At 44.7% G+C, this 18,339-nt stretch overlaps 1 protein-coding gene across 4 annotated transcripts in view; it reads left to right on the forward strand.

The window, feature by feature from the left end:
* Positions 1–18,339, forward strand: part of LOC134891479 (uncharacterized) — a 220,921-nt gene that overhangs the window by 68,116 nt on the left and 134,466 nt on the right. The window contains exon 1 of one of the 4 annotated variants that reach the window (XM_063913537.1): positions 14,934–15,069. The exons of the other annotated variants lie outside the window; for them this stretch is intronic. Within the exon in view, the coding sequence (XP_063769607.1) occupies positions 14,943–15,069 (127 nt within the window). The 5' untranslated portion in view covers positions 14,934–14,942. Of the gene's footprint in view, positions 1–14,933; positions 15,070–18,339 lie in introns of those variants that run through there. 4 annotated transcript variants of the gene reach the window in all.

Below are 18,339 nucleotides of genomic sequence, written 5' to 3' on the forward strand. Positions count from 1 at the left end.
ACAGCACCCCACAGCAGAGCTCCTCGCAGCGTGGAAGAGTGCAGGAAAATGGCGCCGAGCCGCATGACGTCGAGCCTTTATAGACTCGAAGTCTCGCAAGAAATCCGACAAGGGATGATGACATTCAGCCTCTTGCGTGCTCCCGAGTTTGTCGTGACGTTTGCGGGTCGGGCTTGCAAACTCTCGAGCCAGGCATGTTCGGAGCTGTTCTGATTCCACAGAATCAGAACCGCTCATCTCTACTAATTATTTTCATGACTTAACCCCATAAGGTGATGTTCCATTGAAGCATATTTTCTCACATTATTGCTTTAGTCATGGCAAATGTTATTCTTATCTGTAACTTATTTGTAACTAACTGAGCGTGTTAATGTGTTAAAATAATAGGCAACACTAGTAAACCACGCCTCTTGTGCAGCACTAGCCATAACCACTTTGGTGGAGACCTGTGTGGGGGGCCCCTTATACATTTTGCTATGAGACTCACAAAGTTGTAGTTACGCCCCTGCATGTGTGGTCAATTGTGTTGCGATTTTGGTGTGAGTTTGCAAATTAGTAAGTTTATAATTTGCATTGTTACCAATGTTATCTTACTGATGTTTGGGTCTATGGTGATTTGCCATGATTTGGTCTGCAAAGTCGAGTTTGACATGTCATTTCCATGTGAATTGGCCATTAGTAAATTCCCGATTTGCAAAATTGTGACTTTATTGCAAAAAAATGCAAAATCACCTAAACGCATTAAATAGTAGTAAATATCCCCCAGGTGTTATTTTTGACTTTGAAATGTCCTTTGCTCCACACATTTAGAGAAAGATGTACAGTATCAAGCCTTGGAGAGAGATAAAATGGAGAGAGTAAAGTTGCAACCAATCTGCTCTATATTGTAATTTTTCAAACACAGCCTGTCTAAAGGCAGTTAGAAGCTGATTGTTAGGTATTTTATCTCCCTCCACATTAGAATCAGAATCGGCTTTACTGCCAAGTATATCAGTACATAATGCACAAGGAAATTGTTTCCGATAACCACAGCTCTCAGACAGAAAAAAGAAAAGAGAAAAAGAAGGAAAAAAATAAAAAAATAAAGAAAACAACAACGTGACATAAGCATAGAGAAGGGAACATGATGGATGCTTGAATACATGGTTCGAGTGCGAAAATTAATAGACTAAGCAAGTGTCGAGTTAACCAAGATAGTCGCTTGGGGAAAGAAACTATTCCTGTGTCTAGCAGTTCCTACGAGCCGCAGGCTGTACCGTCTTCCAAAGCTTTGATGCAACTCCCCCTTAATGTGTAGCCAAATCATGTTACATACATCTATGAAACATCTCCAGAATACATATCTCACATAAACCACTGCAACACTCTGATACATAACTCGTTATCTCCTTCATTGATTATTGCACTTGTATCCTTACTGGTCTTCCCTAAACAGGCTTTAACCATTACAATCTATTTTAAATGCAACAGCCAAACTGATTTTTCTCGCAGAATGTTCTGCTGCTGCTCATCTGCTCTGTCACTATAAAATGCATCTACTTACTTATAGGCTACCCACCAACTACACCAACATGCAGCTCTTTGCTTTTCTCAATATACCTCCCAGCTCGGCCCCCTTGTCTCTCATCAACACTCATTAAGTGCTCCCTATAGTCAGGGCCGTCTTAACATAAATGTAGGCCCCTGGGCAAAGCAATGCACAGGGGCCTGTACCCATCCTGCTGCGGTAGGGGCGGGGGTGCTATCAGTGGCAGCTTTGATGTCCCACGGGTGATTGGGGGTGTTCTGTCTTCCGCTCAGCATGTAGGACCTGGAGCAGTACTTTCTGCTAATTACTCCTTACTGCACAGATGGTCGGAGATGGGGCGGGAGGGAGAATACTAAACTGTAAAGGAGGAATTGAACTGAATGAACTGGCCCCGGTACATGACTTCCAGGGTGGTAGTAGGGTGTTTAATACGCAGGGGAGTGGTGGATGGTGGAGTGGGCTTAATATTAATAATTTTCCAGTGGGAGGTCAGCTTGCTTGACTGCAGAAATCTCCAGTTCCTGGTAATAGATTTCTTCGCATTCAATGGGATAAAAAAAATAGAGAGTCCCACCTGTCAGGAGGTACTGGGGAATTGGGGATCAGAGTTCAGGAGCCAGAGCAATTCACCGATTAACATATAAAACTGAATACCAGGCATGTTGAGCTGGAGCTGGAGCAGGGAACAGCTGCTGGAATGCTGATATCTCTGGTTCAGGGCATACAGTTGTAGAGATAAGCTGCCAGTGTCCACCAAAAGGAGAGAGTCCCAGGTTTTGGATTGTGCCCTCAAAAAAAGTTAGACAAAACCCGATATATCTGGCTGGGAAGAGCAATTAACAGGCACGGATGGGGACCACTGCTTTGACGTCGGCTATCCCTGGTGGTATCCGGATGATAGATAGACAGTGTCTAGTTAGACAGTCAATAGATAGACACCATATGTTAGACAGACGTTAGGTTGATATGAAAAGGTAGACAGTACAAAAGGTCGACCGTGTCAAAAGCTCGACATGAAAATGGGCGACATAAAAAAGATAGACAAATGGGTTATTTTAATTTAACATGTTTTGGACTATTTCATACCTTCTCTATCCATGTCAGCATAGACTTGGATATAAACCTTGTGGCGAGCGCAGCAAGCAACCAAGCCCGAAGCGTGGCGAGCGACAAAACTATCCACACAAACCACAAAAATGCAAAAAGCATGGTGTCTACCTTTTTTGTGTCAACCATTTTCATGCCGACCTTTTGACGGACGACCTTTTGACCCGGTCAACCTTTTGTACTGTCTACCTTTTTCATGTCGACCTTTTGACCCTGTCGTCCTTTTGACCCTGTCGACCTAATGTCTGTCTAACATATGGGGTCTATCTATTGACTGTCTAATTATCAACCCACACCCATCTCCTGTTCCCCAGGGCCGATTTTCAAAAATCTAGTACACCAGGAAAAAGGGGACCATCAGCTATCAGCCTAGGGCCCTTATACTACTGGGGCCATTGGGCAACTGCCCATTTAGCGCATATGAAAAGACGGCCCTGTCTATAGTATCTTATCTACTGTGTATATATTAGAGATGTCCACCGGAAATTTTTCGGGTTTTGTGTTTTGGTTTTGGATTCGGTTCCGCGGCTGTGTTTTGGATTCGGACGCGTTTTGCCAAAACCTCTCTGAAAATTTTTTTGTCGGATTCGGGTGTGTTTTGGATTCGGGTGTTTTTTTACAAAAACCCTCAAAAACAGCTTAAATCATAGAATTTGGGGGTCATTTTGATCCCATAGTATTATTAACCTCAATAACTATAATTTACACTCATTTTCAGTCTATTCTGAACACCTCACAATATTATTTTTAGTCCTAAAATTTGCACCGAGGTCGCTGGATGGCTAAGCTAAGCGACACAAGTGGCCGACACAAACACCTGGCCCATCTAGGAGTGGCACTGCAGTGTCAGGCAGGATGGCACTTCAAACAAATAGTCCCCAAACAGTACATGATGCAAAGAAAAAAAGAGGCGCACCAAGGTCGCTGTGTGACTAAGCTAAGCAACACGAGTGGCCGACACAAACACCTGGCCCATCTAGTAGTGGCACTGCAGTGTCAGACAGGATGGCACTTAAAAAAAATAGTCCCCAAACAGCACATGATGCAAGGAAAAAAAGAGGCGCAATGAAGTAGCTGTGTGACTAAGCTAAGCGATCCAAGTGGCCTACACAAACACCTGGCCCATCTAGGAGTGGCACTGCAGTTTTCTAGCAAGAGGATGAGTGCTTCCATCCTCATGTGAAGCTGAACCACTAGCCATGAACATAGGCCAGGGCCTCAGCCGTTCCTTGCCACTCCGTGTCGTAAATGGCATATTGGCAAGTTTACGCTTCTCATAAGACGCTTTCAATTTTGATTTTTGGGTCATTTTACTGAACTTTTGTTTTTTGGATTTTACATGCTCTCTACTATGACATTGGGCATCGGCCTTGGCAGACGACGTGGCAGCAGCTTCAGCACGAGGTGGAAGTGGATCTTGATCTTTCCCTATTTTAACCTCCACATTTTTGTTCTCCATTTTTTAATGTGTGGAATTATATGCCAGTATCAATAGCAATGGCCTACTACTATATATACTGCGCACAACTGAAAGGCACCACAGGTATGGATGGATAGTATACTTGATGACACAGAGGTAGGTAGAGCAGTGGCCTTCCGTACCGTACTGCTATATATACTGGTGGTCACTGTCAGCAAACTGCAAAACTAAAATGCACCACAGGTATAGAATCTAGATGGATAGTATACTTGGCGACACAGAGGTAGGTAGAGCAGTGGCCTTCCGTACCGTACTGAAATATACTGGTGGTCACTGTCAGCAAACTGCAAAACTAAAATGCACCACAGGTATAGAATCTAGATGGATAGTATACTTGACGACACAGAGGTAGGTAGAGCAGTGGCCTTCCGTACCGTACTGCTATATATACTGGTGGTCACTGTCAGCAAACTGCAAAACTAAAATGCACCACAGGTATAGAATCTAGATGGATAGTATACTTGACGACACAGAGGTAGGTAGAGCAGTGGCCTTCCGTACCGTACTGCTATATATACTGGTGGTCACTGTCAGCAAAACTCTGCACTGTACTCCTCCTATATAATACTGCTGGTCCCCAGTCCCCACAATAAAGCAGTGTGAGCACAGATATATGCAGCACACTGAGCACAGATATGGAGCGTTTTTCAGGCAGACAACGTATAATACTGGTGGTCACTGGTCAGCAAAACTCTGCACTGTACTCCTCATATATAATACTGCTGGTCCCCAGTCCCCACAATAAAGCAGTGTGAGCACAGATATATGCAGCACACTGAGCACAGATATGGAGCATTTTTCAGGCAGACAACGTATAATACTGGTGGTCACTGGTCAGCAAAACTCTGCACTGTACTCCTCCTATATAATACTGCTGGTCCCCAGTCCCCACAATAGAGCAGTGTGAGCACAGAAATATGCAGCACACTGAGCACAGATATGGAGCGTTTTTCAGGCAGAGAACGGATAAAACTGGTGGTCACTGATCAGCAAAACTCTGCACTGTACTCCTCCTATATAATACAGCTGCTCCCCAGTCCCCACAATTAAGCAATAAGCACAAATATTTGCAGCAACATTAATAAACGGAGAGGACGCCAGCCACGTCCTCTCCCTAACATTTCCAATGCATGAGTGAAAATGGCGGCGACGCGCGGCTCCTTATATAGAATCCGAATCTCGCGAGAATCCGACAGCGGGATGATGACGTTCGGGCACGCTCGGATTAACCGAGCCATACGGGAGAATCCGAGTATGCCTCGGACCCGTGTAAAATGGGTGAAGTTCAGGGGGGTTCGGTTTCCGAGGAACCGAACCCGCTCATCACTAGTATATATATATATATATATATATATATATAGTTTATGTGCATTTTCTGGTAGCAGCAGTATAAGGTAGTGTATCTTAAAGAATCCATCAGCATAGAAGACCATGTGACAAGAAAGTAGGGAGAGAAGGAACAGGGCCGTCTTTTTGTATGGGCTCAATGGGCTCTTGCCCAAGGGCCCCAGGAGTATAAGGGCCCTAGGCTGATAGCTGAGGGTCCCCTTATTTCAGTGGTGTTTTGATTTTTGAAAGTCGGCCCTGGGAAACTGAAGATATCCGACTTGAAAGCAGTGGTCCCCATCCAAGCCTGTTAATTGCTCTTGCCAGCCAGATATCTTGGGTTCTGTCTGACTTAGAGTTTTTCTGAGGGTATAATCCTAAAGTGACTCTCCCCTTTTAGTGGACACTGGCAGCTTGTCTCTACTATGCCCAGAACCAGAGATATCAGCCATCAAGCAGCTGGTCCGTGCTCCAGCTCCACACGCCTAATATGCAGTTTTAGATTTTTGTTGGTGAATTGCTCTGGCTCCTGAACTCTGATCCCCAAGTCCCTAGAACCTCCTGAAAGGTGGGACTCTCTAGTTTTTTATCCCATTCAAAGCTAAGAAATATATTTTCAGGAACTTGAGATATCTGCAGTCAAGCAAGCTGCCCTCCCACCGGAAATGTATAAATATTAAGCCCACTCCACTATCCACCTCTCCCCTACGTATTAAACACTTCCTGTCACCCTGGAAGTCATGTACCATGGCTTCTTCATTCAGCCCAATGCCCCCTTCTACAGTTTAGCCCCATCTGTGCAGTAAAGGAGTAATTAGCATAAATTACTGCTTCAGGTCCTAAATGCTCTATCGGAAGATAGAACACCCCCTACCGCCCGCGGGACATCAAAGCTGCCACTGATAGCACCCCCACCCCTACCGCTGGAGGATGGGTAGGGGGCCCAGTGCATTACTGTGCCCAGGGGTCTACACTGCTGTTAAGGCGGCCCTGAGAAGGAAAACATCGATGGGATGATGATGTCTTTTTCTACCTGTAATAATGCAAGTAAAAAATATATATAATCAACATTCTTGATGGTTCATTGCTGTAAAAAAAGATAGCATCAAAACATAATACTGCCATGCCCGGTATAGGACTTTTGTTTTACCTCTTCAGGTAAGCTTATGAAATCCCAGAACCACCCGAATTACAAGATCATATTTAAGTAAGAAGCTGTTCTTAAAAGTTAGTTAACTAGTGGCTGTATATTTTGCCTTAACCAAATATTTTTTTAATGTTTGTACAGCAATATGATATATATTATGGGATGATGTCACCATTATTATTATTATTATTATTATTATTATTAACTGTTTCTTATATAGCGCATAAAATTCTTTTGACATTCAAAATATTTGACAGTCATTGGGGGAGATTCAAATGTTTGACGGCAGCCGGCCTTGTTCAGTGGTTATCACGGCTGTAACACGATGACCGTGCCATGTTCATGCAGTGTGAAAGCCCTAATGTGTTTATAACTTCCAATTAAGTGTGTGTGTGTGTGTGTGTGTGTGTGTGTGTGTGTGTGTGTGTGTGTGTGTGTGTGTGTGTGTGTGTGTGTGTGATGCTATAATTAATTCCATATAGGAGATTACTATACAATAGCTGTCTAAGAATAGATTAACAATAATTGTGACTACATCTTATGTTGTTCTCCACTTTATTTTGATTTAATCATCTGTGATCAAGCATGGATAAACACAAAAACATAGGGGGTCATTCCGACCCGTTCGCACGCAGCGGTTCTTCGCTGTGGTGCGAACGGGTCTGGAGTGCGCATTGCGCATGCGCGACATTGCCCGGCGTGCAACAACGCTTACAGAGAAGAAAGCGGTCGCAGCAGCTACTGCAAAGAAGATGGACAGCAAGAGGGCGTTTCGGGGCATCAACCTACTGTTTGCTGCCGTTTTCGGGGAGTGGTAAGCAAAACACAGGCATGTCCAGGCAAACGGAGGGAGGAGGAGTGACGTCAAAGCGGGGCCCATCATCGCCGGATCCATCGCACAGGGTAAGTAGGTCTAGGGCTAGTCTTGTTTTAAGTGAAACTTTTTTAGCATAGCAGGGCTGCACAAGCGATCGCAGCCCTGCTATGCTAAAATACACTCCCCCATAGGCGGAGATTAGTTGATCGCACCAGCAGCAAAAAGTTGCTTGGTGCGATCAACTCGAAATGAGGGCCATGGACTGTTAAGGCCCATACACACTGGGTGATTTTGAGCTGAAAGCAGCTCACTTTCGGTCTTTTGAGCTGCTTTCAGCTCAAAACCGCCCAGTGTGTAAACCCTGGCGATGAGCGATGAGCATTGATGCGCACTCCCGCTTCATCGCCGGCGACCGCCGTTCATCTGCTGGTATTACCAGCAGATGAACGGCGGGGTGGACAGCTTTCCATAGAGTTCTGCTATGGAAAGCCATTCACCCCCGCTGACATCGCTGGGCAGAGGGGAAAATAGCTCAGTGTGTATGCACGGAGCGATTTTCAGCCCAGCGATGTCAGCCATCATCGCTGTGCATACACGCTGGGCAAAAACGCGCAGTGTATATGGACCTTTAGTGTCACCTTTAGTGTATCTTGAGGACCACTGGTCTAGAGAAACAACTGCAGACAAAAAATGTACGGTGACTATTTATGGAAGAAAGGCATCTCTCCTGTTATTTATATTATATAAATTGTGGAACTGGACTCGATGAAAGTATAACTTCCACTTACTAATACTAATAGAACATAGGGGGTCATTCCGAGTTGTTCGCTCGTTAGATTTTTTCGCAACGGAGCGATAAATCGCAAACTGCGCATGAGCAAAGTTCGCAGTGCGCCTGCGCCAAGTAAATTTGCACAAAAGTTTGGTATTTTACTCACAGCTTAACAAAGATTTTTCATCGTTCTGGTGATCGTAGTGTGATTGACAGGAACGAAACTGACTGAACTGATCGCAGTGGCAGAGTAAGTCTCGAGCTACTCAGAAACTGCAAAGAAATTTCTATTCGCAATTCTGCTAATCTTTCGTTCGCAATTCCGCAAAGCTAAGATTCACTCCCAGTAGGCGGCGGCTTAGCGTGTGCAATGCTGCTAAAAGCAGCTAGCGAGCGAACAACTCGGAATGAGGGCCATAATACGGTTCAATCACGTTAAAAGTTTACTAAATACTATAGTAACAGCAGTGTTACACACAGCTAGATGAGCTATACCTCTTTGATCGGCTGTCACACAATCACATGTAAATGAGATTGTATAATACATCTGAGGACAATTATTCTTATAAATAAAAATACTCAAATAGTTATAGATTACTGCATCTATTAAGCAACAGAAATCAGGCAAATCTCCTGGGCCTGATGGCTTCACTGCCGCATACTATAAGAAATTTGGAGGTCTTCTCATTCCCCAGCTGTGCTTCCTTTTTAATAATGTTCTACAGGGCTGGTCCTTCCCTGTGGAAATGCTTGAGACCCGAATTATCGTGATACCTAAAGAGGGCAAGGACCCGAATGTTTGCACTAGCTACAGGCCTATTTCCCTGCTTAAAAATCTATGTGAAAAACACAGGCGTTCCCAAGTTTTTTCAGTGAGTGTGTCTGACGTCAGCTCTGGCCCCGATCAGCCAGATGTGATCGCATTGTAGGAGTAAGTTCTGTGCTGCGCAGAGACTGCATAAAGCGGATTTTTGCAGCTCGGCGCACACATAGGATCGCACACTTGCACAGTGAATATACACTTCGCTTGGAGGTGGCGACTATCTAAACGCAGGACAGCAAAATTAGCAGCCCAGCGATCAGATCTGAATCACCCCCAAAGTTAGTTATATACCAGGACGCCAAGCATGGGATGATACCTGCAGGACAGTAGATCTGATTTATATTATAAACTCCAAGAGATCACCAGCTCTTATTCTCTCGCTTGTTGCTGAAAAACATTTGATAGGATCTTCTGCAGTTTTATGTCTTATACTCTGTGGTCCTTCAAGGTTCTTGTGGAACTTCCTGACGGATGTTACTGTACTTTATTTTAGCCCTTCTGCTAGAGTTTCCATCAGTGGGGTCCTTTCTGATTCCTTTTCAAACTTCAATGGCACCAGACAGGAATATCCTCTTTAATCTTTGGCCTGATAATTGAGTCTCTAGCCTCCCTTATCCGGCTTAATCCTAGCATCCAGGGTGTGCAGGTCAGGAACACCTCCTCTAAAATTGCTGTTATTGCGAATGATATTCTGCTCACACATTACTCAACCTAGAATCTCTTTGCCCAATCTTTACAACCTCCTATGGTACACTTTCCGGGTACAAAATCAATTACTGTAAGTCGGAGGACATGCTTTTTCTTGCTCCCCCCTCAATAAAATCAAGAAATGTATTATCCGCTTTATTTGGAATGGCAAACCCCAGAATTATCTTCCGCCATTCTCAAAAAGCTGCTCTTCCCAATCGTAGCCCTCACGAATCCTCTTGGGAGGTGAACCTTGGCCACCCACCAGATGAGGAAGCTTGGGACGGCATGAGACAGGGGGAGGCAGTCAATTGACCGCCTGTCAGGATCCCGGCGGTCAAGATACCGACGCCGGAATCCAGACACCACTTGAAATACCTGCAGTCGGAATCCTGAAAGCTGGCTACTTACCCCCCTTGGGTGGTGGTCCACACCACCACCCGGAGGGGGAATAGAACCTGTGGGGCCCAAAGCATGGTGAGCGGACATGCTGCGCTCACCGCCGGGATCCCGGCTGTCGGGATCCCGGCGTCGGTCTCCTGACCGCCGGGATCTCGTACTGACCCCGAGACAGGCTGTTGCCAAATACTCCACTTCCACACAACTTAAGGAAACCCTGTACAAATTATACTACCACTGGTACTATAGCCCAGTAAGGCACTTGCAAATGTTTAATTCCTAAGAACAATGAAGAGAAAAAAATTAAATCAGTTTGAGTATGGGTGCACTCATCCCATTTCCACAAAATAATGTAGTAGTGTTTATTTTCTTAAAATGTATTAAAGTTTATTAGATATATTTAAAATTGAAAGAATATCAAATCAATACCCACACGAGATACTGTATATGTTTTTTATAATTATTAATCCATATGGTGTATCATATATAACTTTATATTGGGGTCTAACAAAGCAAAGTATATATAGATTATAGAAATAGAATAATGTGTTGAAAAAGAGGAAATTTCTGGAAAAAAAAATGTTAAAAAAACAATATTCTTTTTTCAGCACGTTATTCTATTTCTATAATATATTTATACTTCACTTTGTTAGACCCCAATATAGGGTTCTATATGAGATGTAGTCAATTTACCTACAATCAAAATCCCTACGGGCAAAATATCGACAAGGTCAAAATCCCGACATGATCAAAATCCCAACATTTAAAATACCAACAAAGTCAAAAAGTCGACATTTAAAATGTCGACAGGTCAAAAAGTCGACATCAGTGAATATAATAGTGAGGCACCATGCCCGAAGCATGGCGGACGCAGCGAGCCATGCAAGGGGATGCGGTACACTTATACGCGGCCATGTCGACCTACAGTATGTCTACATACACACACAAAAAAATGAAAATCTTGTGTCAACTTTTTGACCTGTCGACATTTTAAATATCAGTATTTTGACCTTGTCTGTATTTTAAATGCCGGTATTTTGACCATGTTGGGATTTTGACCCTGTCGGTATTTTGACCATCGGTCACTTGTTGTCGGTATTTTGACCATCGGGATTTTGATTGTAGGTCTATCATAATGATCCCTTCTATATGATACACCATATGGAATAACAATTAAAAATACATATATCTCATGTATTGAATCAGTGGTTACCGCCAACGTAATGTTCTAGACATAGAAACAGTATCTATTTGAACAGGTAATAATAACATTAATACTGTATTCCCTAGAGATTAACAGTAAAAATTAGTATTCTTAGTGTGAGATATCCTCTCAAGTTGAAATGTTTCATTCCGACTCACCCCTTTGCTGGAGAAAGTGGGGCCTTCAAAGTACTCTTACCCATATTTGGTGGAGCTGCCCGGTCCATGATGTTTTTTGGACCTCGATCCATAACCTTAGAAATAGTTTAGTTGAAGTTCCAAACCTATGGGATCCATGGATCTTTCTTCAATGTTATCCTCTCCCCATCTCTCCAAGCACTCTATGAATCTGGTGTCTCACATTCTAGTAGCTGCCAAAAAGTGATAGCTCATAATTTGGAAACTCCTTCCTTTCTGCCTTAAAATTGCAAATCTGTTGTGATGGAAAATACCACTTATTATCTCCATGAAGAAGGGGGCCGTATGGTTGCCCAAGTGTGGTCTCCATGGCTCTCCCACGAAGACACCCCTTGCCCTTGACTCCTATACTGGCCTCCCCCACTGGTCATCATCCTTGCTTCACCATTCCTTGCTGTATTACATTAGATAAATACTCTTCTTCTTCTTTATAATAATACTTTCTGCAGATCATGTGATGCTCCTCAAGATGCTATCCACCCCTCCTTTGTCTACCGCCTCATATACATTATTTTCTGTAGGTTCAATTTACAAGTTCTGATTCCTATTGTAATTCTCATATTTGAAAATGTGGCTCATTGTTGATCTACTTTCATGTGTATATTTACCGGTATATGATCAGCCTGCCTCCTCTCATGGGCTCTTTAAATAAAAAACAATTATACATAGATTACTAAGATTTATTGATACTATCAAACAACATACGCAATCCCACACAGTACAGCCAAGCTCAAACAAAGATATTCTACTGCAAAAGGCATTAGATTTTAATAATCTGACCTAGACAGCATGCATATGATCATAGCCAGATTATGGGGGGGGGGGGGGAAATGCAGGGCTTACTGTACCCCGGGCCCCCCACTGTCAAGGGGGCCCCCATCCAGAGCATACTGACATCACTAGCTCTCCCTCTTGTGCAGCAGCAGAACCAGGCTGTCAGAATGTGAGCAGGATAGTATGCATTGCGGGCATATATGCAGGAGTATCAGGTTTCAAGAGATACCAACAGAGCTTCCTGACCAAAGGAGAGATGGCACAGGGAGAGAGCTGTAAGTGACCCAGGGATCCCAGCTTCTCCTCCCACCTGGGTGTCAGGGTCCTGTGTAACCTGTTATCTAATGAGAGCGTTCATGTCTATAGACACACACACACACAGGGCATCCTCCTGAGTCCTGTCCCAGTGTGTTAGTAGTACAGAGGCTGCTGCTATTGCATTTTTGCAAGATAAATTATAGATTTTATTTTTCTATGTTTATTTTAATCTTAAATTGTCTTTGTTCCACTACAGGAATACATTATAAAATAGTTGTCTCTCTATTGAGTGGAGATATAAACAGTACCCAGGCCTTATTAAACTATTAGTTTAAATCTAATATACACCATTGGTTTATATTCAATATACACAACCCTTACCTCCCAACATAACCCATTCCAGGAGGGACAAAATGCTCTCTCCCTGGAATTCCCTCTTAATTTATAATTGTAATTATTTTTGTTGAAATACCTTTTTTATCAATTAAATAGTTCAACACATGTGATGCAAATCACATATTAAAAGGGAAGTCTAGGTAGAGAGCATTTTGTCTCTCCTGGAATAAGTCATGTTGAGAGGTATGCACAATCTAATATACACCCTTCCCCTCCACCAGGGCCCGCCTGTCCTAAGTGCCCCAGCCCCCCTCCCCCCCCCCCCCCCCCCAAGGCTTAATCTGGCCCTCCATATGATTACAAATGAAAGGAATTAGATACATGATAGCAGGGGCAATTTGTTACAATTACCACTCTTTTTTTTTTTTTTTAAAGGATACAACACAATAAAGAAAATACTGATGTAGTTCATTAGTGTAATTCTTGTAATAAGCAGTTGAGGAGAAATTATATTGAGTCTGGAAGATCCTGCTTCAGTTTTGATGTAGAAGCAGTGGCAGCTCCTACCTTTTTTGGTAGGGGGGTTGCCGTGAGGACAGTCCGACTCACGTGTCCCCGGTTCCGGCGCCTGCATTGCTGTGCAATAGAGCTGACAGGCGCCAGGATCCGGTGCATGCGCATTAGCGGTGGCTTCAGTGCGCATGCTCAAACCCCGGCTTCTGTGGACTGCATAAACTGTAGTCCTGAGAAGGGGTGTAGTATGGTATGCCGGCGGTCGGGCTCCCGGCGACCAGCATACCGGCGCCGGGAGCCCGACCACCGGCATACCGACAGTGTGGCGAGCGCAAATGAGCCCCTTGCGGGCTCGCTGCGGGCACGGTGGCGCGCTATGCGCGCCACGCTATTTTATTCTCCCTCCAGGGGGGTCGTGGACCCCCACGAGGGAGAATAAGTGTCGGTATGCCGGCTGTCGGGATTCCGGCGCCGGTATACTGTGCGCCAGGATCCCAAGAGCTGGCATACTGAAGACCACCCCTGAGAAGCCATCTAGGCAGGTAGTGTTTTCCTACAGGAAGCCAGCTCTGTGCCAATCACAGCCTGTTTTGGCAGTCGCGGAAGGAGGAAACACCTCCCAATGGGACTGCCTGTCCTGCTGGTGACTGGCAGATATGACATCCAATAGGAAGTCACTGCCAGTCACAGTGAAGCCAGAGCAGTCTCACGGACTGCATCTGGCTCACTTAGGTTAGGTGGCGGATTTTGCCTGGGGGGGCTGCAGTCTTACATCCTATATATATAGATATATAGAATCCGCCACTGTATAGGACTAATTGAATTGTTTTACTTTGTTCTACCCGTTCTTTGCACATGAGTTTTCACGGTATTAGATATAAATGAGTGTTAAAAATTTGGGTCTTACTGTAAGTAAATATTAATCCCTGAATCTTGGTGTTTCCCGAGGAGCACCTGTAGCAGATACGGTAAAAACTGACAGGACCATCTTGTAGTTTACTATATTCTACACACCGGAGGTGCAATCCAAATGTTGATGCAATAGTCATTTGGGCGTTATCGTTCACGCAATGCAAGCCAAGCAACAGTAATTTTGTCATTATGTCAACCCCCTTTACATCACCTTAGGGGAAATTTATTAAAATTCTAATTACGTAGTTTTCCTATTTCCCACCTGAAGAATACTTATGTTAAATTTCAGCTTGCTAACATATCGGGAAGTAAGAGAATTTGTGATGAGTCAGCCAGTAAGTGAGTAAGTGAGGGCTTTCACATTTATATATATAAATATGGTATAGGGGAAATAATAGGATTTTAATTACCTACCGGTAAATCCTTTTCTCGTAGTCCATAAGGGATACTGGGGTCACTAAGTACGATGGGGTATAGATGGGGTCCACAGGAGCCGGTGCACTTTAAATTCTTCAAACAGGGTGTGCTGGCTCCTCCCCTCTATGCCCTCCCTAACAGCTCAGCCTAGGAAAACTGTGCCCGAAGGTGATGGACATACTTGATAGGAGGAAACATGACAAGACAACGAGTGGTGAGATTAACGAACCAGCACAGCACAGAACATGAACCAGGAAATGCTGGCAAACAGAACAGCAACAGCTGACTCAAAACAACCTTCATACAAGAACAAACTTGCAGAAAGTCAAAGCACCGGATATCACTTATGGACTACGAGAAAAGGATTTACTGGTAGGCAATTAAAATCCTATTTTCTGTAATATACATAAGGGATACTGGGGTCACTAAGGGGGGCGTTCAGACCTGATTGCTAGGCTGCCTTTTCGTACAGCCTGCGATGGGGGTCTGAACTGTGCATGCGTATGCACCACAAATGCGCAGGCGTGTCGGTCCGCAGCGACGGGGGTCACCGGGCAGCAATGGGGGTCACCAGGCAGCGATCACATCGCACGGGCGATCGCAAGAAGATTGACAGGAAGAGGGCGTTTGTGTGTGGTAACTGACTGTTTTCAGTCAGTGGTTGGAAAAAACGCAGGTGTGTCCAAGCGTTGGAAAGGAGGGTTCCTGACGTCAATTCCAATCCCGGACAGGCTGAAGTGATCGCAATGGCTGAGTAAGTCCTGGGCTGTGCAGAAACTGCACAAGATCTGTTTGTACAGCTCTGCTACACATGCGTTTGCACACTTGCACAGCTAAAATACACTCCCCCTGTAGGTGGCGAGTGGCGACCATCTGATCGCAGCAGTGCAAAAATCGCCTGCTAGCGATCAAGTCTGATTTAGGCCCTAATTACGATGGGGATGTCCCAAAGCTCCCAGAACATTTGGGAATGTGCTAAGACATCTGCAGTACCAAATATCTGAATTGGCCATCCTCTGTAGTCAGGGTATCAAACCCATAGAACTTGACAAACGTGTTTGTCCCTGACAAGGTAGCAGCCCGGTATAGTTGCAAAGCCAAGATACTACAGGCAGCCGCCCAGGAAGAACCCACCTACCCTGTAGAGTGGGCCACAATGGAATGTCGAATCAGTAAGGCTGCCGAAGCAGAAGCCTGTTGGATAGTGAGTCTCATCCAACGTGCAATAAACTGCACTGAAGCAGGACAACCTCCCTTATGATATCATACAGTACCAAAGGAGAGTCTGACATTCTGTTACGAGCCGTCCTCTTGATCTAGATCTTCAAGGCTCGCACCACATCCAAGGGCCTTGGATTAGATAAAGTCAGAATTAATCGGAACCAGAATCGTAGGGTTGAAATGAAATGCAGAGACCTCCATTGCAAGAACTGCTGATGAGTTCTGTGCTCTGCTCTGTCCACAGAAAAGACCAAGTAGGGACTTGTACATGATAACTCCTCTAAATCAGAAATTGGTTAACTGAGGCTAAAGCGAATAGCAGAAATGTCTTTCACATAAGGCACTTCTCCACTGCTATCGTCAAAGGTTCAACCCAAGAGGAATACAGAAAAAACAAAACAAAGGTCAGATCCCAAGGTGCCGTTAGAGGCACAAAGGGTGGTTGTAAGCGCAGGACACCTTTCAAGAACAACTCGACTTCTGGGAGTGAATTCAACCGTCTTTGAAAAAGGATAGACAAGGCAAAGATCTGGACCTTTATGGAGCCTAAACGTAGGCCCATGTTCACACCTGTCTGTAAGAATCATGAGAAACGAAGCAGTATGAAACCACTGCTGGATATTGTCGGCCTTCACACTAGGAGACATTACTCCTCCACATGCATAAGGACTCGACGTGACCAACGCCCAGACTCGGAGCATGGTTGTAAAACTTAGTCTAGAATTATGTTCTTCGCAAGAAAATCCCTTCCAACCTCCATGCCGGTAAGTAATCCAGGCTAAGTCAGGCCAGACGAACCGCCTTGTTGAAGAAGATCCTCCCGTATTGGCAGAACCCAGGGGTCTTCTAGTGACCAAGCCCTTCGTGTTCAACCTGGGCAATTATAATTGCCTGAAGTCACTCCTTCTTATCACTTTCAGATCTCTGGGAAGTAGTAGAAGTGGAGGAAACAGATATACCGACTAGTAAATTCACGGCGTCATCAGTGCATCAATTGCTGCCGTTTGAGGGTTCCTTGATCTGGAACAACAAAGAAAAGATGTCTTGTCGAGGCGAAAGACCTACCTGTGGACAACTCCACAAAGCTGTTATGGAAACCCATGGGTGGAGACCCCACTTTCCCGGGTGCAGGTCGTGTCGGTTTAGGAAGTCCGCTTCCCATTCGTCCACTCCCGGAATGAATATGGCCAATATCGCCTCTGCATTCCTTTTCACCCAGAAGATTATATTGGAAACCTCTCTCATGGCTGCTCTGCACTTTGTTCCTCCTTGTCGGTTTATGTATGCCACCGCCACAGCATTATCCAACTGAACTGGATGGCCATCCGAAGTAGATGGGAGGCTTGGAGTACAGCATTATAGACCCTCTGAATTCTAGTTTATCTATAGGAAGGACAGCGTCTTGGCTTGACCACCTTCCCTGAAACTGAGCCCCTGGAGCTACTGCTCCCCAACCTCTGAGAATCACATCTGTTGTCAACAGAATCCAGTCCCGAACTGTGAAGCTATGACCTTCTATCAGGTGGGAGGTCCGCAACCACCACAGGAAGGAAATCCTTGAATGCGGTGAGAGGCGCATGATCTGGTGCATCTATAAGTATGAACCTGACCATGTGATTAGAAGATCCAGCTGGAAGTCTGCACACAGAATCATCCACACATACTGACCTCGTAGGAGGCCATCATCTTTTTCAGCAAGCGTATGCAAAGATGTACAGAGATCCAGTATGGCCTCAGTACCGAGCAAACCCACTTCTAAATTGTCTTTACCTTGTCCAGAGGCAGGAATACTGTCTGAGGCACCGCGTCTAGTCCATAGACTGAAACCTCTGCGTAAGCTCTAGGTGAGATTTCCATAGATTGAGAATCTACCCGTGATCGTGAGGCTGATGCTGTCCATCAGCTTTTCTTTGGACACCGTTGTTATCAACAACTCGGCCAGGCATGGGACAAAGATCAGTTCACTTGTACGGAGTAGAAACATCCTTACTGCCATGCCCAAAAATGGTAGTGTCCGTCTTGCAGTGCAAAATGAAGCTAAGTTGAGGACGTGGCAATATCGGAATGTGGCGGTTAAATAACCTTGGTATCCAGGGATGCTAGGTATTCCCCCTCTACTAGCCCTGAGATCACTGCTCTCAGAGATTCCATCTTGAAATTTGGAAAACCCTTAGATATGGGTTTAGTGACATGAGAGTCAAAGTTGTTCTTACCGAACCATCCAGTTTCGGTACCAACACACAGGTTGGAGTAACATCCCCTATTCCTTAGATGAGGTGGATGCAGTGGAGTGAATATGAACACTCACTTGTATCCCTGGGAAACCAGATCTTTTACCCAGGGATCCTGGCAGGAGCTTCTCCAAATAAGGTTGAAACATTTTTGACTGGCTCCTTTCCTGAGAACCCTCAGGAGTGGAGG

Source organism: Pseudophryne corroboree, chromosome 1 (genome assembly GCF_028390025.1).
Source record: "Pseudophryne corroboree isolate aPseCor3 chromosome 1, aPseCor3.hap2, whole genome shotgun sequence".
Classification (NCBI taxonomy): domain Eukaryota; kingdom Metazoa; phylum Chordata; class Amphibia; order Anura; family Myobatrachidae; genus Pseudophryne; species Pseudophryne corroboree.